The 20,519-nt window shown below is 64.1% G+C and overlaps 2 protein-coding genes across 5 annotated transcripts; both read right to left on the bottom strand.

The window, feature by feature from the left end:
* Positions 1-264: 264 nt before the first annotated feature.
* Positions 265-3,898, bottom strand: MFRP (membrane frizzled-related protein). Its single transcript, XM_061476173.1, has 13 exons — positions 3,843-3,898; positions 3,667-3,769; positions 3,368-3,496; positions 2,947-3,096; positions 2,623-2,866; positions 2,414-2,544; positions 2,165-2,290; positions 1,940-2,016; positions 1,676-1,824; positions 1,398-1,528; positions 905-1,039; positions 691-818; positions 265-609 (listed from the first exon to the last, which is right to left on the bottom strand). Exons 1-13 carry the CDS (start codon positions 3,894-3,896, stop codon positions 385-387), a joined length of 1,782 nt encoding a protein of 593 aa, XP_061332157.1. The 5' UTR covers positions 3,897-3,898; the 3' UTR covers positions 265-384.
* A 1,880-nt stretch (positions 3,899-5,778) lies between these two features.
* Positions 5,779-18,772, bottom strand: USP2 (ubiquitin specific peptidase 2). 4 transcript variants are annotated; one of them, XM_061476004.1, is made up of 13 exons: positions 18,484-18,772; positions 14,576-15,297; positions 8,308-8,358; positions 7,903-8,026; positions 7,686-7,797; positions 7,489-7,599; positions 7,302-7,366; positions 7,117-7,220; positions 6,960-7,040; positions 6,739-6,817; positions 6,523-6,630; positions 6,277-6,397; positions 5,779-6,165 (listed from the first exon to the last, which is right to left on the bottom strand). In XM_061476004.1, the coding sequence occupies exons 2-13, from the start codon at positions 15,254-15,256 to the stop codon at positions 6,078-6,080; spliced, it is 1,725 nt and encodes a 574-aa protein (XP_061331988.1). In that variant the 5' UTR covers positions 15,257-15,297; positions 18,484-18,772; the 3' UTR covers positions 5,779-6,077. The 4 variants fall into 4 exon arrangements, with proteins under 4 accessions (XP_061331988.1, XP_061331989.1, XP_061331990.1 ...); XM_061476005.1 differs by lacking the exon at positions 18,484-18,772 and adding an exon at positions 17,337-17,480; XM_061476006.1 differs by lacking the exon at positions 18,484-18,772 and adding an exon at positions 16,146-16,285.
* Positions 18,773-20,519: the final 1,747 nt, after the last annotated feature.

The raw sequence follows: 20,519 nt of genomic DNA, 5'->3' as shown, positions 1-20,519 counted from the left end.
TGGGCTGGGAACCACGCACAACCCCAACATGGGGCTGGCTGAGGATGGGGAAGCAGCACCCAGCTCTTGCCACCGTCCTGCTGCTCAGCAAGGGGACTTTGCATGGAGCCACCAGCACAGCTCCAACCTGTGGGCACAGCCCCTCCAGCACAAGCCTTTCCCTGTAACAAAGCTGGGAAGGGGCACTTGTTCTCCATGGCATCCTTGAACTGAGCTGACTCTGAGCGAAGGCGCTGACCCCAGGGCAGGCGAGGAGCTGGGCAATGGGGTGCTGCTGATGGGGGACACGCCGTTAGTTGGGTATTTGCAGGAGGAGGAGGATGGGAGGGATATTTGGGGCAGGGCAGCGGCTGCTTCAGCCCTGGCTCATCTTCTCTTGGCGGGTCAGGGCTGGAAGCACTCTATGGGGTCATTGGAATCAGGCAGGATGTTGCAGTTGATGGGCCAGAGGATGCCGAGGAGGCCGAGGGACTGCTGGCACCGCAGCTCGGCAGCCAGGCACACGGCTCGACAGGGCTGCAGGACCCCCCCGTCCGGGGTGCACTTGGGCACGAAGAGGCTGCAGATGAGGAGTCGGAGGTGCTGGTAGCAGGCGAGCTCCATCAGCGTCTGCGGGAGAGCGGCAGTGATGGTGCACACCGTGCACGGGGTGGTGCGGGCAGCCCCGCGGGCAGCCCTTGGGAAGCTCACCTGATAGTCCCGGAGCACCTCGGCGGCTCCCTCCTGGTCCGGGATGGCCAGCCAGATGTTGGGAAAGGAGGTGGCGTTGTAGCCCAGCCCCAGGCACATCTCCACTTGCACAGGCTCACAGACAGACCCTGCCCCAGGGCACTTCACTGCTTATAGCAGCAGTGATGCCCACCGAGTGCTACGGTGCTGGGCCACGACGAGGGGTGGCACTCACCAAAGGCTGGGTAGGAGACCCCGGTGCAGTTCAGCTCATCGGTGCCGTCGGGGCAGTCGTGCCACCCATCGCATACGGACTCCAGCACCCGGCACTCGCCGTTCCCACAGGAGAACTCTGCGGGGCTGCAGGTCTCTGTAAGAGCAGCATGGGCATGGGCATGGCTGGGGCTCAGCCTGGTCCCATGCTGACCACCCCTGCCTTCACTCTTCTTGGTCACTGGCCAGCAGGTGACCATTGCTGGCTCAGCTTAGGGGCATCCCGAATTCCCCGCGTTATCTAGGGGCCAGCCCTCAGGTGATGGCTCGTGATGTGTGCAGGTGAGCAATCCACATTCCAAAGGCTGGCATCAATAGGGTCATCCTGTAGCCCAAACTCCTGCTCCAAGGAGATGAGAGCAGCTTTTCCCAGGGTCTTATCCAGTCTGGATTTGAAGGCCCCCAAGGACTGCATAGCCCCTCTGGGCAGCCTGTGCCCTTGCTTGGCTACTTACTCTCTGTGGCATTGCGGGCTTGGTAGGTGGCAAAGAACCCATCATCTGCAACCCCCTCATCTGCCACGAAGAGGACGGTCATGACGTGGCGGGACGAGGTCAGCACGGGTGGTAGATGGTGCCCACAGAACCTGCCGAGGTGGGGGGGGTGAGAGATGGGGTCAGGGTGGGCAGCACCTCCCCAGCCCTGTCCTCCGGTGCCTTCTCCTCACCAGCCTGCCCTGTGCATGGAAGCACTGAGGCTGGCGCAGCAGGGCCAGGGACACCATGGCCTGTACCTGCCCATGAGGCTGGCAGCCCCCGTGCCGGCGCTGTCGTGCACCTCCACGAAGTCGAAGCTGCAGTCCTCATGCATCTCCAAGCTGAAGTTGTGGAAGCGCAGGTCGATGACGTGCCCCAAGGGCACCGAGATCTGCCAGAGGCACAGCTGGGGGGAACCGTGACGCCCATGAAACCAGGCTCTTCCCAATGGCAGGTTGCCTTCCTCCCTGCTCATCCTCACCCTGCTCCCGCCTCCATCCCGCCGGCATCCCTTCTCTCACCTGCTGGTGCGGGTATGGCTGGGGATGGTTTGGGCTGGAGAAGTGCCCCTCCAAGGCGGTTAGTGGCCCCCCGCACTCTGAAGGGACACACACACACACACACATGCAGCTTTACCCCTGCCCTTCTCCCTTTGCTCTGTCTCATTACTCCCCTGCCTCCTGCCGCCCATCACCGTGCCCTCCGGCCGGGCGCTGCAGCGGCTATGGGCAGGGGTAAACGCTGACCTTTGTGTTTGAGGCTGCAGTTGGCCTCATCGCTCTTGTCCGTGCAGTCGTGGAAGCCATCGCAGACAAAGCCCAAGTGGAGACACAGCCCCTGGTCACACCAGTGCTCATCCCAGGCACAGCTCCCTGGCAGAGACAGCCAGGCTGGTGGTGGCATCCCACTGGGCACCCTCCCGTGCCCCGGTACCCCAGTGCTCCCCAGTGCCCGCAGTGAGGAGTCCGAGTGATGCCCAGGGAGGGGGTACTCACTGTCACTGGGGGCCACAGCACGGTAGTGGGCACTGAAGCCTGGGGCACCCACGCTGCTGTCGGAGACGAAGGTGACACGCAGGTGGTTGGAGTTGGTGTTGAAGGTCGGGGGTACCACATTGCCACAGAACCTGGGGGCACAACAAGGGGTGACACCGCTCACCCCGCTCACAAGAGGTGCCACGCTCCCCTGGTGCGAGGGGCCCTACCTGGTCGGACCCCCCCTAAGTGTTGCAGGGTCTGTGCTGCCAGCCCCCTGCTCTTCATAGAGCTCCACACGGTCAAAGAGGCAGGAGGCAGTGCCCTCCACGCTGAACGTCTCCATCTTCAGCTGGATGGCGAGGCCGGGGCTCACCTCGATGCGCCAGATGCAGAGTGAATTGGGGGGGTACGGGCTGGGGTAGTTGGGGGAGCTGAAGGAGCCCTCGGGGCTCCGCAGGGTCCCACCGCAGGCTGCATGGGGCAGTAGCGTGGGTATGAGATGGTGCTGCAGGGCACCACTGTCCCAGCACGCTGCCCCACACGGGACTCACCCGGTGCCGCGGTGCCGGTGGTGGGCAGCCAGCTCTGGGTTGGGGTGGCAGCAGTTCTGGGGGCAGGGGGGGTCCTTCGGGTGGGTGCTGCGGCTCCATGGGCAGGCAGGGCTGCGGCTGGGGCACCGGGTGGCTGCGGGGATGTCAGCTCTGTGCCCAGGGAAGAGCAGGCGCAGCTCAGCCCCAGCAGGGAGAAGGGGCTGCAGTGCAGGGAAGGGGCTTAGGAAGCCCACCCAGCCCCGTGTCCTGTGGTCCTACGTGTGTGCAGGTCCCACAGTGACCTTCCCCATCCCAGGGAGGTGGAGATCCCGCTTGCCCCTATGCGTGGTGGCACTCTCCCCACGGAGGTGCTGTACAGAGTGGATGCACTCTCTGTGCTCCTCTCCCCCCTTCCGAGCTGGCTGTGTGCTCATGGACTCACGGTGGATAACGATGCCCAGCAGAAGGGCGAGGAGGAAGATGAGGACCGCGCTCATCAGAGCCACGCAGAGCCAGGTGAACTTGAAGTCAGCACGGAACCGCCAGCCTGCCTGCCCCCAGAGCTGCTGGCCTGTGGGAGGCAAGGGAAGAGGGCAGAGCAGCAGCGCTGCGAGCAGCCCCACGCTGCCACAGCTGGGCACAGCCCCACGGTGATAACTGGTCCCTAAATGCTCCGTGGGGGGAGCTTGCCCATCACCCTGCTCCCCAGATGCTGCCTGTGCACAAACCCCAGGCTGGTACCGAGGCCGTCCTGCTGTGATGTGGGGCTGCTCCCATCCTCATCTGCTGTGCTTGGCGCCGCCCGGGGCTCCTCGCCCTCGAAGACAGGGTTGCAGAACTCGGTCTGCAGGAGAGTGAGCACGGGTGGCACCATGAGGAGCACGCAGCAGGGACCCCCCAGTGCCCCCAAGCCCTACCTTGCTGTGGTCCAGAGCCTCTGGGCAAAGCACGATCTCAGTGAAGTCCTTCATGGCAGCAGTTGGGCTAAAAGCCTCCCCAGCACACCCTGCCCCACAGCACAGCCTCCTGTCCCACTGCCTGCTCCTCCCCAGCTGCCCCCATTGGCCCTGGGATGCTGTGGGACCCCCTCTCCACCATGCACCAAGGCAGAGGTGGTGGCAGTGCCGGCTGTGCCTACATGTGCTGCCCCGGCACCAGACCCCTTGGAACCCCAAAGGCCATTCCCACTGTGCAGTGAGTGTGGGAAGGACAGCCCCAGCCCCCTCGGCAGGCCCCTTGCCCTGTTAATCCAGCTCAGCTGAGGATGCCGAGGTCAGGCCCTGGCACAGAGAACCAGCGTCTTAAAGGGGAATGTGTACTTGCACCCACTCTGCTGGGAGCCCATCCAGCCAGGGACCCTGCTTTTGGGTGCATGGAGGCAGCATTGATTTGCCTGCTGTTTCCAGGTCCCCATCAGGGCAGGGCAGCACTGAAGGGGCCGTGCTGGGGACATTGAACACATCCCTCCTTGCCTTGTGCCTCCCCAGCACTGAATGCTTGAGCCCTTCCACCTGCATTCCCACTGCTCCTTAATGCCCTGGTGCCCGTCCCCGTTCCTAAGAAGGGGAGAAAGGGGCCATTGTTCATGGGCTTTGAGGGAAGAGCATGGGCACGGAGGAGCTCCACAGGGCTGGCGCAGGGGGAAAGGCTCCCTCTGCCTCTGCAGGTGGCTGGAGGAGAGGGGCTGCTGCCTGCATCCATCGCTCCAGGCACGCCTTGGGGCACGGATGCTCCTGGGGCTGAGCGCTGGCAGGCTCTGGAGGTGGTTTCCCTCCGGCTGCTGGAGCCACAGTCCTTCGTGTGCCCGCCCAGACACAAGCACAGGCACACAGCAATCTGTTCAAGCTCGACTTTATTCCTGCACGAGTCTCCCTTGTATGAGACACTTCCCACCCATCTTGCTTACACAGTAAACAAGCCACCTGCCAAGCAGCATCGCCGCCCCAGTCCGGTACCCGCCGCGGGCAGCCCCTCCATCCTGCCTGCCCTCCCCTCCATCCGAGCCCCACTGGGATGCTCATGGCACCGGAGCGCTCCGTTGTGTGCCCACGGCGCCAGCGAGGGCAAAGGAGAACGGGTTTGCTGCGTTGGATGTAGCTGCCTTGCAGGCTGGGGCTGGGATTGGGCTGGGTCGGGCCCATCTCTCCTCCAGCTGCACCCCAGGCAAGGCAGGATGGGGAGGAGAATAAATTAAAGGCTTAAAAGGCCACTGGCATTTGCTAGCTGGAGGACAGAGCAGCAGGGCTGGGGGGGGGGGGGGGAAACGCACCCCCGGGCACCCAGCGGGGCTCCTGATCGCAGGGACAAGAAAGCCCCAGTCGCAGATGGTCCCGGAAAGCCACTGCCCTTCCCTCCCTCTCCTCCACAGGATGGATGTTTCTGTGCAACCCCAATGGCCTCCCGCTCCCCCGAAAGGGTTTAAGGCACCGTCGCATGAGGATGCAGGTAAAAACCTACCTGAAGCATCCCCCGGCACAAGTCCCTGGAGAGCCAGGAAGCAGCGGGGTGCTCCAGGTTGAGCAAAGTCCACTATAAACACATAGAAATCCCACAGACGGGTTTCCTCCTTCCTGTCCGTAAGTCTCGCTTCGAGGAGCGCATGTGGGGCAGCTGCTGCCTGAGATGGGACGGAGGCGACCGAAGGGCTCAGGTCCTTTGCCAGGAGGTTCGGAAGCGCTGGGAGGAGGCTGGGAGCAGTTCACAGATCCTCCGGGATGGCCAAGGAGAATGGGAGAGCCAAACGGAGGCCAGGAGGGATGCGGGAGGCTCTCCTGGGTCCCCAGCTGCGGGTGCTCCCCCGGGGGGAGCAGAGCTCCTGGCCGAGTCAATGGGGCCGGCAGCCCCATGCCCGCGATGTCCCTTGCTCAGTACTTTTATTACACACCAACCAAAAAGAGAAGAAGAAAGAAACCAAAACGTACCCCAAGGTAAAAAACAAACGCCAGCGACCAGGAGGTGCCTGAGCTGCCGGGGCCCTGCCCTGCTCGCCGCTGCCCTCCTCGGCTTGGAGCTGGGGTGTTCCTTGCTCGGGGTCTGCTCCTCTTCAGCCTCCCGCTGCAGTCACCTCGGGGTCCTTCCTCTTCACCTCCTCCTGCACTTGTGGGGCTGGTAGTGAGGGGTGTCGCAGGGGATCCCCAGGCGGGCAGGGCTGGCTACATGCGGGAGGACGGGCTGGCCAGTTCGTAGAAGAGCAGGTAGGCATCGCTGCTGCGGACGTGGCTGGATGACATCGGGGTAACACTGCGGACACGGGGAGATGCGCTTGTGAGCGATGGGGACAAGGCACCGGGATGATGCTCTGCGCAGGGGGTCCCTGCTTGCCCTGACCCTGCACCCCACGCTCAGCCTCACCGTGAGTCATTGAAACTGTGCCACTCGCTGGAGATGGGGCTCTTGCAGTAGGCAGTGTAGTGTCCCCCCATGGTGGTGCCCGAGTGGTTGGAGACGGCATAGAGGTTGTAAACGGCATGGTCTGTGGGGAGCAAAGGGGGGCTCAGCCATGCAGGATACTGCCCTGCTGTCCCCCAGTGCGCCAGCACGGAGCTGGGGCCGGGAGGGACCAGTACCCATGGCTCTGCCCCCCAGCACTGCACTCACTGCAGCTCTGCGAGGCGAACTCCCGGAGGTCCAGGTCCTTCAGCTGGAAGTTGATGAAGGTTGTGAGCTTGCTGGTTCGTATTCTAGCCTCTGAGAAGCGCTTCAGGTCTGGGCATCAGGTCAAGGAAGCAAGGGATAACGGGGAGCCTGTGAGGAACTGCCTGCCCCCTCCCCCCCACCAGCACCCCTGGCCCCATCCCTCTGCCGGAAGGATACGGAGCACCAGGATCTTGGGGAACTTCTGGATGCTGAATTTCTTTGTGCACCTTGTCCTGGCTTTGCAGCGACAACACGTCTGTGGGAGACAAACAGCATGAGGAGGGGGAGAGCAGGGGGCAGCCCCATGGGGCTGTGAGCCCACAGTGCTGGCAACACAGGCACGGAGGGAAAGGGGCCCAGCCCGCATCAAGGCAAGCCCCATGCCCCCCACTCCATACCGGTTTCTCGTCCCCATCCAGCACATCCTCTTTGGTGAAGAGCCGTAGGCAGTCCATGAGGGTCACCTCCCCATAGCTTTTCTGCGGGAGAATAGTGTGGATTAGGGACAGGGTGTGCAGGGCAGGGTGCTGGGGGTCAGGGACTGAGAGAGCATACCTTGGGGATGGGCAGGGACAGGTCCCAGAAAGGATCGAAGGCTGTGGAGCAGTATCCGCACTCACTGCACGTCAGTGAACTCTTCAGCTGCCCAACGAAGAGATCTGGTGGGACAAGGATGGGACAAAGCCAGGTGAGACCCCACGTTTCCAGCCCTGCCCTCCTCTCCCCACAGCCCTGCTCACCGCTGATGCGGCTGTCCTCCCTCTCCTGGTACCTCCTCCACATCTGGCGGCTCTTCTCATCGTCACTGCAGGAGACGGGCAGACACAGTGGTACCAAGCGTGGCTGAGGGGCAGCAGCCCCTGCGGACCCACGTAATCACCCTCCCCGGGCTGAGCTGAGCCTGCCTCCATCCCAGCCGGCACTTACGGGAGGTGGTCCAGGGTGTCCGTGCTTGCCCGCGGCCGCACCAGCACGCGGTTCACCTCGCTGTGCAGCCCATCCAGGAGGAACCGCAGGAACTCCTGTGCGTCCTGCTGGCTGCAAGACACAGCGCGTGGCCAGTGAGCAGCGGCGGGAGCTCAGCACCCCCTCTGGACCACCGCTGCACTGACCCCCCCCCTTACTTGTAGCCGACAAAGCGGGGGGCATATCTCTGGATCTGGATCTTGAACTCGGAGGGGCTCACGCTCTCATTGGGGGACGAGGTCCAGAGCAGCTGCAGCAGCTTTGCAAACTCTGTGTGCACAGAGGCAGGTGTTCAGCGCGGGTCCCGGTGATGGGACCCACAGCACAGCGCCAAGGCCGGGGGACACGGTGTGGGGTGCGGTGCCCGCCGGTTACCTGACATGAGCGCGGTGCGCATGCGGCTGTTGTTGTTGAGGTCCCGCAGGTACTGGTTCTGCAGGCAGTAATCCCGCAGCTCCTTGGTGTTGCTCAGGCACTGCAGGATGGAGTTCATGAAGCACTGGGGGAGGCAGAAGAGAAAACCATGGCAACGAGAGGCAGAGGGAGGCAGGCGGTGGAAGGGGGACACGCGGGGCGGGTGGGCAGAGGATAGGGACGAAGCAGGGAAGCTCTTCCTCAGCTAGTTCCATTGGGATTGGGGCGCAGGGAGACACCGGGGTGAGAGTGCGGGTGCCGGGGGGCGAGGCGAAGGGACCGGGCTTCCCTCTGCCCCATAGATGTGGCAGCAGAAGGCATGGTGTGAGCTGGGACCCCCAGCCGGGTGCCAGGGTTGGCACTCACCGTGTTGCCGAGGTTTCGCAGGCCAGTCAGCCCCTGCACCACCTTGGAGCTCTGCAGAGAGAAGGAACAGGGCTGAGACAGTGTCCAGCACAGGCTGGCCGTGCTGTGGGCAGCACAGTGAGGCCACGGTGCCATGCAGCAGACCCTCAAGTTGCCATGGGCATCACAGGCAGCCCCGCAGTTGCTCTGTGCTCTGGATGCACACAGGACCGTAGCCAAGGACCCAGAGGGGCTGGCCTGCCCCATCCTGCCTGCCCGGCTGCTGCTGCTTGGCTCCCTGGCCCAGGACAACACGCAGTGTTCAAAGTTCTCCCTGCCTGGTGCCACTGCTGCCCCATGCCCTGGGCTGCAGGCCAGACCAAACACCCTTTCTTCCTCCCCTTGCCAGCCCTGTGCCCTGGGAAGCTGTGGGGTGGAAGCGCCCTGTGCCTGCCCCACGGCTGCAGGAGGTGCACTGTGCCCCACTGCTGCCTGCCTTGCCCACGCTGGGTGTCCCCCCGCCCTGCACAAGCACACCCAGACTGTGGCACAGGATAAAGTCCATCTGGGAAAGTGCAAGCCCAGCCCTGCAGCACTGAGCCCATGCATGGGGCTGCATGTCCACCAGCGTCCTCCCAACCACTCGCTGGCCTGGCTGGGCTATGCCTATGCTTATGGGGGCCGTCGGTATTCCCTGAGCCAGGCAGGATCATGCCAAGCAGAGACAGCCACAGGCAGTGGGGTGATGGGGCCAGGAGGCATGGCCACTCTTTGCTGGAGAGACGGAGAGCGCAGAGGGGCTTTGGGAGCCCCAGGGTTGCCTGTGTTGCACGGAGGGCTATGGGGCTGGTGGGATGGAGCAGGGGCCCTGCACAGAGGGCAGTGGTGGCATGAACCTCCCCGGAGCTGTGCCCAGAGCGGGGTGCTGGGACAATGAGGCTTGCAGGGCCAGGCTGCTCATCCCGCTCCCTCGGATGACCAGGTTTTAAGGATCCTCAGGCACCCCCCCAGCTGCCCACCCCAGCGTGAGGAGCGGGAGGAGAGGAGGGGAGGGGGCCCAGCAGCTCTGAAATAGCAGCATCTGGTGCGTGTGTGGGAGGTGCTGAGCACCCAGCCCTGACAGCAGCCCAAAATAACCCAGATCCACTTACACGTGCTCCTTAGCGACGGCGCAGGCATCACCCACCGCAGCACCAGCGGCCACTCGGCCGCCCTGTGTGGGTGCACATGGCACGGCCGGACCCATCACTTATCCCCGTGTAGGGACCCACAGGCCATGGGGCAGGCTGCGGTGGGTCAGTGTGACACACCATGGCGCGAGGAGCTGGCCTGGCTCTGCAGGCAGCAGAAGTGGGTCTGTGCCCTAACAGCCTACGTCCCTTGAAGGGGCTGACCCTCGCTGCTCGCATCCCCATGCCTCTTGGAGGCAAGGTCACAGCCTCGGGGTGGGTGGGGGGGGGTAACTGCATCTCCCAGTAGCTGCCCCAATGTGCCCCAGCCATCCCAGAGAGGACGCTGCTCATCCGGTTGCCCCGGTCTGGCAGCCCCCTCCATGTGCCCAGAGGGACCAGAGCGACCCCACCAGTGTGGGTGCAAACCTCCCCATAGACACGGCATTCACTCACTGCCTGGCCAGGCCAGAGGCTGAAGCACCAGAAGCCCAGGTGCCCTCATACCATGGCACAAGCCCTTTGTGCAGCCAGGTCTTATCTCCCCCCCTCCTGGTTTTCCCTCCTGTGGGTGACTCAACTCCAGCTAATCCCCCTCGCCCATCCAGGGCTTTATCTAGGACACGGCACCGCTCCGAGGCAGCGAAGGAGAGCTGGCTCACGCGGCGGCGGCTGGGGAGTCCCTGAGGCTGCACTGCAGGAGGGGGGACAAGGGGCAGGGGATGGGGACAAGGGACAAGACCTGGGCTGCGCTGTCCCCATCCAGGTCCACATGTCAAGGGCCCGTTGGGGCAGCAGGAAAGCTGGAGCAGGCAGACTTACATAAGTGCCCAGATCTGCCCCTTGTCCCTGCATGGGGGAGATCTGCCCCCCCCGGGCACTGCCGCCCTGGGGACAGCCAGGCTCAGCACAGGGACACAGCCAAGGGGCCAGCGTGGCCAGCAGCCCCTTCCTTGCACTGGGCAAGCTGGGGCACGGGAACCTGGCCAAGGTCACCACAAGGGCAGGGCTGGGATTGTGACCCAGGCGTCCTGACACGTGCCTTCACCTGCTCCTTGTCCCTCCTGCAGGACACCGGGGCACCCCGGCCCCAGGGCCGGCCAGGGTGGGCACCCAGCCCCAGGCACCCCATCCTCCAAGCAAGGGGCATGCCGTGGGGTACCCCCGTGCTCCCCAGTGAGGGCAGGGGCCACGCCAGCCCCACACCCCGTCCTGTGCCCCCCCAAGCCGGAGGGCAGGGGGCTTGCAGGCAGAGCTCATACCTTGGTCTTGTTGAGGACGAGCCCGACGAAGGTAGAGACCAGCAGCGACCCTGGCATGGAGGTGCGGGGCCGCAGGTCCTTGTGAAGGTCGGGGAGCGCGGGGGGCTCCTCGGGCAGCGTCACCGTGTACGAGTCCCTCATGATGGCCCCCTCGGGCACGGCACGGGGGAGGACCAGCGGCGGCTACAGGGGGATGCCGGGGGGTTGCCGGGGGGGGGGGGGGGGGCCACCTCTTGCCTGCGGCCGAGCTATCGCCCTGCCTACGGGGTCAGGCGCCCGGCTCCAGCGGAGCTCCAGCAGCGGAGCCGGTGCCGGCTCCGGGGGTGACGGCACCTGAGCGGCTCTGACATCAAATGGGTGGAGAGGCGGCCGCGGCTCGCTGACGGCCGGCCCCCGTCGCACCGCGTGGTACAGCCGAGCCCAGCCCGCAGCCAAGGGGGCCCGCGAGGGGCGGCGGGGCCCGTGGGACCCTGGGGGGCTCTGCGGAGGGTGGCAGCGCCCCGCTGCATCCCTGTGCCCCCCTCCATCCGCCGCAGCGCTGCTCCCCACGCACAACGGTGTCCGCCTTGCAACACCGGCGCCGAGCCAGCGTCGTAAGGGCAATAAGGGCGAGGAGGCAGCCGGAGGAGCGCCTGCTTCCCCGTGCTCCCAGCTCCTGGGACCGGCTTCCCATCATCGCCAGCACGGTGCTGGCCTGGGAGCGGGGCTGGCACTGGGCACAGCGGGGCTGTCCCAGCCGGGAGACGCTCACCAGAGCTCGGTCAAACTGGGATACTGTGGTTGCACGGGGTGCCCAGAGGGGGGATGTCTGAGAGGGGCTTCCAGGCATGTGCCTTCCCTGCAGTGCTGTGCTGGGCTCCCGTTTCAGAGGAACTGAGCAACAGTGGACGGTGCATGCCCCCCCTCTATGGAGGATGCGTTGACCCTGAGCTCAGAGGGTGTTTCAGTGCCTTGCTTCATCTGATGGGGAAAAACTCCCCCCAGATCCTGCGTGAAGCAAAGACCCCCTCTGGTGCCTCCCCTCTGAGCACTGGGTAAACTGAGGCACGGAGCGGGCAGCGCTCAGTGTCTTCTCCTGCAGCAAGGGCAGATGAAGAGGCTGGCAGGAAGCCCAGCTATCCCGTGTCCCAGTCCTGCGTCTCCCCTCTGACCACAGCAGGGTGAGCAACAGAGGCTTGCGACTGCTGTGTGTGCCCAGGTGTCCTTCCTGCCTGCTCAGGGAAATTTCCATGGGCAGTGGAGACAGGGAGAGCAGCCTGGCTGCTCCGAGCACATCCAGAGCCTTCAGCATCCCTGACCAGGCTGGAGGCACCGAGCAGAGCCTGCTTTCCTCCCAGTACACCCCAGCCAGAGCCAGGGGCTGCTGTCTGAATCCCAATTGCTGCAGATGCAGCTTCCCCTTGTCCGCGGCGCAAGCTCGGCACAGCCAGTGGAGGGGCTGATGGGGGGGAGACTATTTTTGGCATCAGCAAAAATATCCAAGGAGGCATCTTGCAGCGTTATTCATCTGCAGGGCCAGGGCTTTTTGCATCACAACAGGATGCTTGTCGTAATCCCTGCTTGCGTGTGCGCGCGTGTATATATATACACACCCCGCCGTGTGTACACCGTACACACACAGGGACACGACGTTCACATGGGGCTGCGCACCCCGTCAGCATCACGAAGGCTGCGTGGCTCTCACAGCCCCTCCATGTCCCATCCTGGGCCCCAGGACCGTGGCACAGCTCCCCAGTGTGTCCGCTGCTTGTATCAGTGCTGCCCGCACCAGCCAGCATCCCACCGCCGTGCCCTGCATCCCGCTGGGTAGCTTGGGGATGGGATTTGCCTCAGTGCACAGCCTGCCCCAAGCTCTGTGCAGGGTGCTCCCTGCTCTCAGCAGCGGTGACCTTCTGCCACGGGCAGAGGTTGCCACGGGCCTGGTTGGCACCGCAAAGGCACTGGACCAGCACTGGCCTCAGGCCAGAGCCGTCAGCTGCTCAGGATGGGGCTGCGGAGAGCTGCCGGTGCTTCTGCGGGTGGCTCTGGCCTTCTGACCCTATGTTCACCCAGGGTGGTTAATGGGGCGGCACAGCCCTGGTCCTGCCCCCCCACCTGCCTGCCCTTCCTGGGAGCTGGTCCGGTATGGAGCCGCAGCTGCACACACCTCCCTTTACCCTGCGGGGTGGTAAACTGAGGCACGGAGCGATGGGTAGGCACAAATGCGGGCATCCTCGCCTCCTGCTCTGGATCATGGTTCACGTGGTGCAGAGGCAGGAGGCGCACGGGGAAGAAGGGATGGGAAGAGGCACTGAGCCAGCCCCACCGTGCCCTGGCTCTGGCGGGTGCTGCTGGCGCTGCCCATGGGGCTGGGTAATGGGGCAGAACCGATGGCGCTTGTTTCCGGCGCCTGGCACGACCGCAGTCGTTTTACGATGGGGACATTTGCTTCCTGGCTTGGGAAAGGGAGGGAAAAACCCCACGGGAATGGAAAATAGCCCATCAAAGCACCAAGGAAACCTAAGCCAATGTCACTGATCCATCCTCCCCGCCTGCCCTAGCACCCTGTGCCAGCTGCACCACCATCAGCCATGGCTCGAAAGCCCCCGGTTATGTCCACATACAACCACAGGGTGTGTTTTGGGAGTAGCTGCCCCATGGGGGCACCCACATCACAGTGGTGGGGACCCCAGCCCAAGCAGTGGTGGTGAGGGCTTCAGTGAATGCCATGGGGGCAGCAGCTTCTGGGTCCCCCCTCGGTCCCCCCCAGCAGGGCCCGTTGTGGGAGGCAGGAATTCCCTTCCACAGCATCATTCCTCCACTCACCCAGCCCTCCAACCTGCTCCTGCGCCCCGGGGCTGGGGACCGGGGACCAGGGACCAGGCAGGTTGGGCACAGGGGGTCCCACACCAGGGCAGGGGACTGACTGCATGTGAGCCACAGGTCAGACCCAGCGCCAGGGCAGCCTGGTCCCTCCACCATGGGTGAATGAAGGCTGACTGGAAAGCGAGCGGGAGACAGCGCACACAGAGCCTGACAGGAGCTTGGAAGGAAACCGTCCAAGTGGAAAATTACCAGGCTGCTCCCCTCCGTGCGTGTGATGCCGGCTCCTGGCCTGGGCTGAGGCCCTGGGGATGGTGCAGCACCGACTGGTACCTGGGGCACCGAGCGCCTGCCACCACGTGTGATGCTGAGCAGAGCGGCCGCTGCCATGGAGAAACTGGTGCTCCCCTGGCTGCCATGGCCTATGCTAGGAGCTGGGGCACAGGGCCCCGGGATGGCAGCAATAGACCATTCCAGTGATCAGGCATCACCGGGTATCAGTGGAAAACGTGACCAGCAGCTGGGTACCAAGTCATTGTGCCAAAGCACCAGCCAAACCAGCCTCCCCAGCTGGGTGTCACAGCAAGGTGAGTGCCCAGCCCGGTCATGTCACCCTCTCTAGCTGGGGTGAAGCAGCAGGAAACCCATGTGGGCTGGGATGGAGCAGACGCAAGGGGTGCGGGCACAGTCAGCTCTGTGTGTCAGCATCCGACCTGGCCTTGAGATGGGGCAGCCACAGCCTCTCTGGGCACCCTGTGCCAGCGCCTCAGCACCCTCACAGGGAAGAACACCCTTATATCTAACATGGGCACCCTTAGCTGCAAGGTGCCCATGGGGAGCCCTGTGAGCACAGCCCCTCAGAGGGCACCCGCACATGGCTGTGCCAGCAGCTCTAGCCCAGCAAGGGCGGCTCAGAGGGTCAGCAGCAGAAACAGAGGCACCGAGCGATGCCCCGAGATCCCCAGCTGAGGACACGCAAGGCGTCCCAGGCTCCCTATCCCAGCGCAAGCAGGCCTGGATGAGAAACCCCAGCACATCCCAGCAGGAGCCCCTTACCACGGCGTTCCGTGCGGACGTGTCGCAGCACCCATCATCACTCCTCTCGCAGGACTGAGCGGTGCCGCGGGTGCCCGAGGGTGGCAGGGCCTGTGAGGGGCTGGGGCCGCTCTTCCTGCCGTAGCTCTCCACGTAGCTGCGGACGTAGTCGGAGTGCGCAGCAGCCCGGTAGAGACCTTGCAGGGCGCCGAGTTCTTGCTGTCCCTGCGCGCCGGTGCTTGCGTAGGCGCTGTCCGAGGCGTGCAGCCCGGAGAACTCCCGCGCCAGGTCTGCGTGGCTGATGGATTTGCGACGGCTGAGGGATGCTGTGGGGGGCAGGTAGGCGGGGGGGCTGCTGGGGGGCCCTGCGAAGCTGTAACAGGCACCCCCGTTCAGCCCACCGCCGGGCGGCCGGGGCTGGCTGCGGATGTACGTGGAGCTCAAGCGGATGCTGGAGTCGGGATACAGGGGCAGGCGGCTGCTGTCATAGGCGCTGGTTGGGGACAGCCCCGTATGGTGGTAGCGAGGGGAGGGCAGGTAGCTGCTTTTGAAGCCGATTTTGTCACTGTTTGCATAGGATGTGGACAAGGTGGATCCGTAGGAGGTGTAGGAGCTGTAGCCGCTGGGCACCTTGCTGTAGGTGGTCTCAGCATAGCGGGATGAGTCAACGTACCGCTTCAGGGTGGAGGAGAGCTGAGACATGATGGAGGCTGGGGTTCTGCAGGCTCTCCTGGAGTCATCGACTGCAAGAGAAGAGTCCAGGGGTCAGCACTCACCCAGAAGCTCACTGGCTCCTGCCTGGAGATCCTGGGACAGGCAACAGCGGGATGCCAGGGGATGAAGGGTGCAGAGGGGGCTGTGACTTCTGGAGAGCCTGGTACACCAAGACCTAGCTGGCACTGCCACCCGTGTGCCTTCCGGTACCTCGTACCACACTGAGCCCCAGGGCACAGCCAGAAGCACCCAGCATCCTGGTACCCGCAGTCACCAAAGCCAAAGGACTGCAGTGGTCACCTCTGCCCCAGCCCTGGCATCCATCCATCCTGTGGCTATTCCATTCATGGGGCTGCGGATGTGTCCCCAGTGCCTCCTCCACATGGGAGGCAGTTGCCTGGTCACATTCATGATGCTGAGACAGGCAGATGGGATGGACTGATTCAGCCCATCCACCACCTCCCCTGGTTATTCAGAGTGAGTACCAGGGCTTGGCAGGGGGCTGGCGTCTCCAGCTCACTAAAACACTCCCCATTTGGCTGATGGGGAAACTGAGGCAAGATCAGGAAGTCAGCACAGGAGTCCTTGCCGTCCATCCCTGCTCCCCACATGGTCCCTTGGGGGACTGTGGGTACAGCCTGGGACCCCCTCATTGCAGTGCCCAGCCTGCCCCATCTCCCTGCTGCCGCTGTGCCCTGCTAGCCTCCCAGCAGTAATTCAAGCTGATGCAGATCCTCCTGCGAGGCGGCTGCTCTGCCCCCCCCCCCCCCCAGCCAGGCAGATCCAGCCCATAGGGGTGGCTGACACCCAGCACTTGATCCCCACAGGGAGCTGGTGGCTTCTGCCCCATGGCACCCACATGGGGCTGGTCCCCTACCTGTCCAGGGTTGCAGGACCCAAGCGGAGCTCTTCTGTCCCTGTGTTGCTGGTGCTCAGCTCCCGGGGAGCCCGGTGTCCCTTCCCTGGCAGGACAGTGGCTCATGTGGCTCCCAGAGTCTCCAGTCACCCAGGAGATGACCCTGATTCAAAGGCTTTTCCCAGCCCAGCAAGGGCGGGCTCTGGCCCGGCTCCAAGCCAGGAGGTGATGGAGACGGTGCCTGGCCCAGCCCTCGCACAGCCCTGGCAGCACACAGGGCGCATCCGGGCTTGGGGATGGGCACCGGATCCCCAGCAAGCAGCAGCATCACCCCCTGCCTGACCCTGGGGGGACCCAGCTCCTGCTTAGAGCCCCAGGCATGCCACCCATTGTGGGACCCCCTGCCCAGAGGAGCCAGCAGCATAGAGGGGTATGGGAGCCACCTGGGGTGGTGGGGACCAGCTCCCACGGCCACCCCTGCCCATCTCACCCTGGTGTGGACATGCCCCAGGGCTGCTTTGCTTTTAGGAGGTGGTGTCAGAGGCAGCATTCAGCCACCTCCTGGAGAGGAGCCCAGCTGCATCCCGGCTACTGTTGTCATTGCCCAGGGAACAACCGTCCCACAGCGGAGAGGGAACTATTTACAAGCAAGAGCGAGGTGGAGCCAACAGACCTGTTTGGGAATGGAGGCTGAGGGCTGAATAATCGGCTCGCAGGCAAGGAGTCCACCAAGCACCCAGCTCTTCCAGGCCAGGCTGCAGCCACTCTCACCAGCACTGGGAGGACCCAGGAGTGGTTCTGCCAGCCGGGATTTGACATGGCCAATGGGGACCCCAGGCAAGGGACTGGCATCAATGCTGGAGTCAGAGCCCCTCGGCTGCCAGGGAGCACACGCTTGCCTGTGTGCCATAATGAAACACAGGGGCTCTCTCTGGGCTGCCCCTGCTCCCTAGCCCCAAGCCAGAACCGACAATCAGTGCCAGGACAGCCCCATGCCATTGTCCTAGTGTGCCATGCCACCGCTGGCACCAGCAGCACCTCTTCCTTGCTCTTAGGACAGCCACCGGCTTGTGAATGGGAGGGCATCAAGGCAGCAGGACACGTCTCCATAGGGCAACGTGTGAGCTGATGGAGGGATGCGGGGCCCGGGAAGGGGAACCTGCCCCAGACACAGCAGCTAACCCATTGGCATTGAGGGAAGAGGGCTCTTACCACGGAGCAGCGCCGCATCTGCTAGGACCGCCTGCGCCGCGGAGTCCTCCCCGTGTCACATCGGAGCAGAGCCCAGCGCCGTGGGGCAGCGGAGCATGGCAGGACCCGGAGGAGCTCAGGGGGTGTGAGAACACACAGGTTCCTCCCTCCCATCACTTCCTGGCCTGCCTGGCCCCTCCCTGCCCATAATAGTGCTGAGCTTTCCTGCTGCCTGGCGAAGCCCTGGGGCTGGCATGGCTGAGTCAGGGCTCCTGCACCCTCATCATCCTCGTGGGGTGTCAGGGGAAGCTGATGCACTGGAATGTCCGGTCTGCCTTCACGTGGCCAGCGCCAGGGACCCACGGGGCTCCTATGGGAGCCTTCCCATAGGAAGTTTAACCTGAAGCCGGGAGGCAGAGGCTCCCTCTCCAGCCGTTCCTCTGCCCATGGCCCTGCCGTAGCTGTTCCCCTCGGAGCCCCAGAGCAGGCTCAGCTTACACAGCGCTGGCTCCATCCAAGGTGTTACGGCACAGCTGCTCCTCGCTTACGCAGGCTTGGAGCTGTACCCCCTGTCCCTCGAGACGCAATGTCCCAGCCTGGAGGTGACACCAGAGCTCCCAGATCCCTCTGGGAATCTGCGTTTCCCTCTAGGAAGGGTGGCCCCAAGCAGCCCTGGAGGGGGATGTTTGCTCCCTGCATTGAGCCCAAGTCACCGGGGGGGTGATAGAAAACCAGTGCCCAAGGTCATGCGTGCAGCTCGGGCCAGCCTGAGAGCCCTGGGGCTCACAGCACAGCGCTGAGCAGCAGTCACCACCCTGGGCCCGCTCCGTGCTGCTGACCCATACCCAGCTGCCTGCGGAGATCACCCTCCCTCCAGGCAGCAGAGCCCCAACCTCGCAGGGAGCCTGGACCTAAAGACCCAGGGCGTGTGTTACTGCTCTGAGGTCTGCAGGGGGAAGAATGGACCCCAGGGAGGCTCTGCCCCTGCTGCGGCACAAGGATGGTGCCAGGGTGATGGTTTCGGCAGAGAGCTGCCAGGTTTGGTGCTTGGGCTCTATGGGGACACAGAGACCGCAGACCTCTCCCCCACGGCTTCACCCAGCCGAAGGGCTGAGTCCTTGATGCCAGCCCCCCTCCCTGGTGCCCCCATGGCACCCCGTCCACTCACCTGCGTGCGGGGCAGCGGTGCGGGCGGCTGCTGGCTGCTTAGGGGCACGAGGCCGGCGCGGCGGGAGGCAGGCGGCTGGTTATGGGGCTGAGCGAGTGGGGCCCGATCCTGCCTCTTCGGGGCATCTCCCTTGGGGCGGGATGAGAGTGAGCGATGCAGAGCGGGCCGGCAGCACCCCGAGCCCTTAGCGGGGGACCGGGCACCCCACGGCTTGGCTCCTCCACCCCGCACCGAGAGGACAGAGGGGGCCGAGGCGGAGGGCTGTGGGGCCGCATAAAAACACCAGGGCAGAAATTCACAGCTCAGGTTACCGGGTAGATAAATATAGAGCCTTTATCTGACCTCACAGGGCGCTGAAATGCTCCTCTCGCATTCCAGCTTCGGGGAGGCTTAAAGGGGACGTGAACCTGAGAGCGCTGGTGGCCCACAGCAAGGGGATGCTGAGGGGGGAAGGCGACAGAGGTAAGGGGGAATTGTTGTGGGAAGGAAGAAGCATGTCTGAAGGTATGGGGAAGGGAGAGATCTGGGGAGGGAGACGGAGGTCCAGGCAGGAAAGGGTGGATGGAGCATTAAGACAGGGAGCTTGGTGCGGGGGTCAAGAAGGCAGAAAACCCATGGCTCCCACTGAGGACTGGAGTAGAGCATCCGGGTGAGGGGAGGAGACGCTCCCTTGGGGCAAAACATAGGGAGAAGAGTCCCCTAAGCCTGCATCAGAGGCAGGCACGGGGTGGGTGATGTGGCGGTGATGCACAGGAGCACCCGTTCCTCATAGCACCGTGGGGACACCGGGGCACCCACCCAGCACCGCTCCCCGACGCCTGACCCGCCCAGGGCGCTGTGGCCTCACGGTGCCGGCACCGGAGCGGCCGTGACTCAATGAGCACCTGCCGAGGGTAATTAGCAGGGATGTAATTACGGTGGCATTTGGGGCCCTCCTGCCTGCCTCCAGCCCTTAAACAGGGAGGGATGCGTCTGGGCGTCACTCTGGGAGGCTGCTATAGGGTCACCAGTGGGGTCAGTGGGTAATGTCGGGCCCCACTCCCAAACGGGAGGGGGAGGATAGCCCCCGGTCCCAGGGTGGCATCGTGACCGTGGGCAGGGAGCAGTGTGTGGCTGCTCTAGGAGACGTAGGGGCCCTTGGCATCCCCATGGGCAGCGTGTGCAGGAAGGACCCTGGCATGACAGACCCAGCACCAGGGGCTCTAGCACATGAATCCACACCCAGCCCTGCTCCCACACACACTCCCGGCTCTGACAATTCCCTCCCCAGGGGATGGTTGGACCGGGATGTATCCCGGGGTACCCAGCTGTACCTACCCTGCTTTGCCTCCTTGCCGGCATGATGGAATGCCCTGGCCCTCAGCTCACAATGGGGCCAGGAGGGTTGGGGTTCCAGAGCGGAGTATGGGACATAGGGACCGGGGTGGGATGACGGGATGGGGCAAAGGGACTTGGTGCAGGGGTCCTTGCTCTGGGTTCATAGGAGGGGATCACCCCAGGAAGGCAAGACTTGTCCCTGCCTGCTTCTATCCCTCCTGCTGGAAGCAGGATGTGGGTTGCCCAGGAAGGGTGTGTCATTCCCCCCCCCCCCCCCAAATGGGGGGCTGAAAGCACAGGCTGGATCCGGGCCCTTCTCCCCATCACCGCACACACGGGTGGCCGCGGCTCCAACACACAACCTAGGGTTTTATTGTGCAGACAGAGGAACACTCCTGCAGGGTAAGGTGTTTTTTTTTCTGTTGTTGTTGCTTTTCGTAGGGTTCTTCCCCCCCCCCCCCCCCTTTGACAGAGTTTGGTTTACGACAAAGCTGTGGAAAACAACTACAAATGGTCACCCAAAAATGAGACTCGAGATGCATCCGCGCTCTGCTGGCTGGGCTCTGCACCTGCCCCAGCGCTCACCAGCAAGCCCAGGGAGCTGGGCGCAGCCAGGCCTCAGCTATACACGGCCTCAGCAGCACTAGACAGCAAGCAAGCAGGCAGGGACGGGCAGGGAACGGGCAGGGGGGTAGGTAGGAGGCAGCTCACAAGGCGTG

The sequence above is a fragment of the Pezoporus flaviventris genome, unplaced genomic scaffold, assembly GCF_033815535.1.
Source record: "Pezoporus flaviventris isolate CSIRO_AGI_PZ_B2104156 unplaced genomic scaffold, CSIRO_AGI_Pfla_v1 ptg000093l, whole genome shotgun sequence".
NCBI lineage: Eukaryota > Metazoa > Chordata > Aves > Psittaciformes > Psittacidae > Pezoporus > Pezoporus flaviventris.
This window is presented reverse-complemented; position numbering and strand designations above follow the sequence as displayed.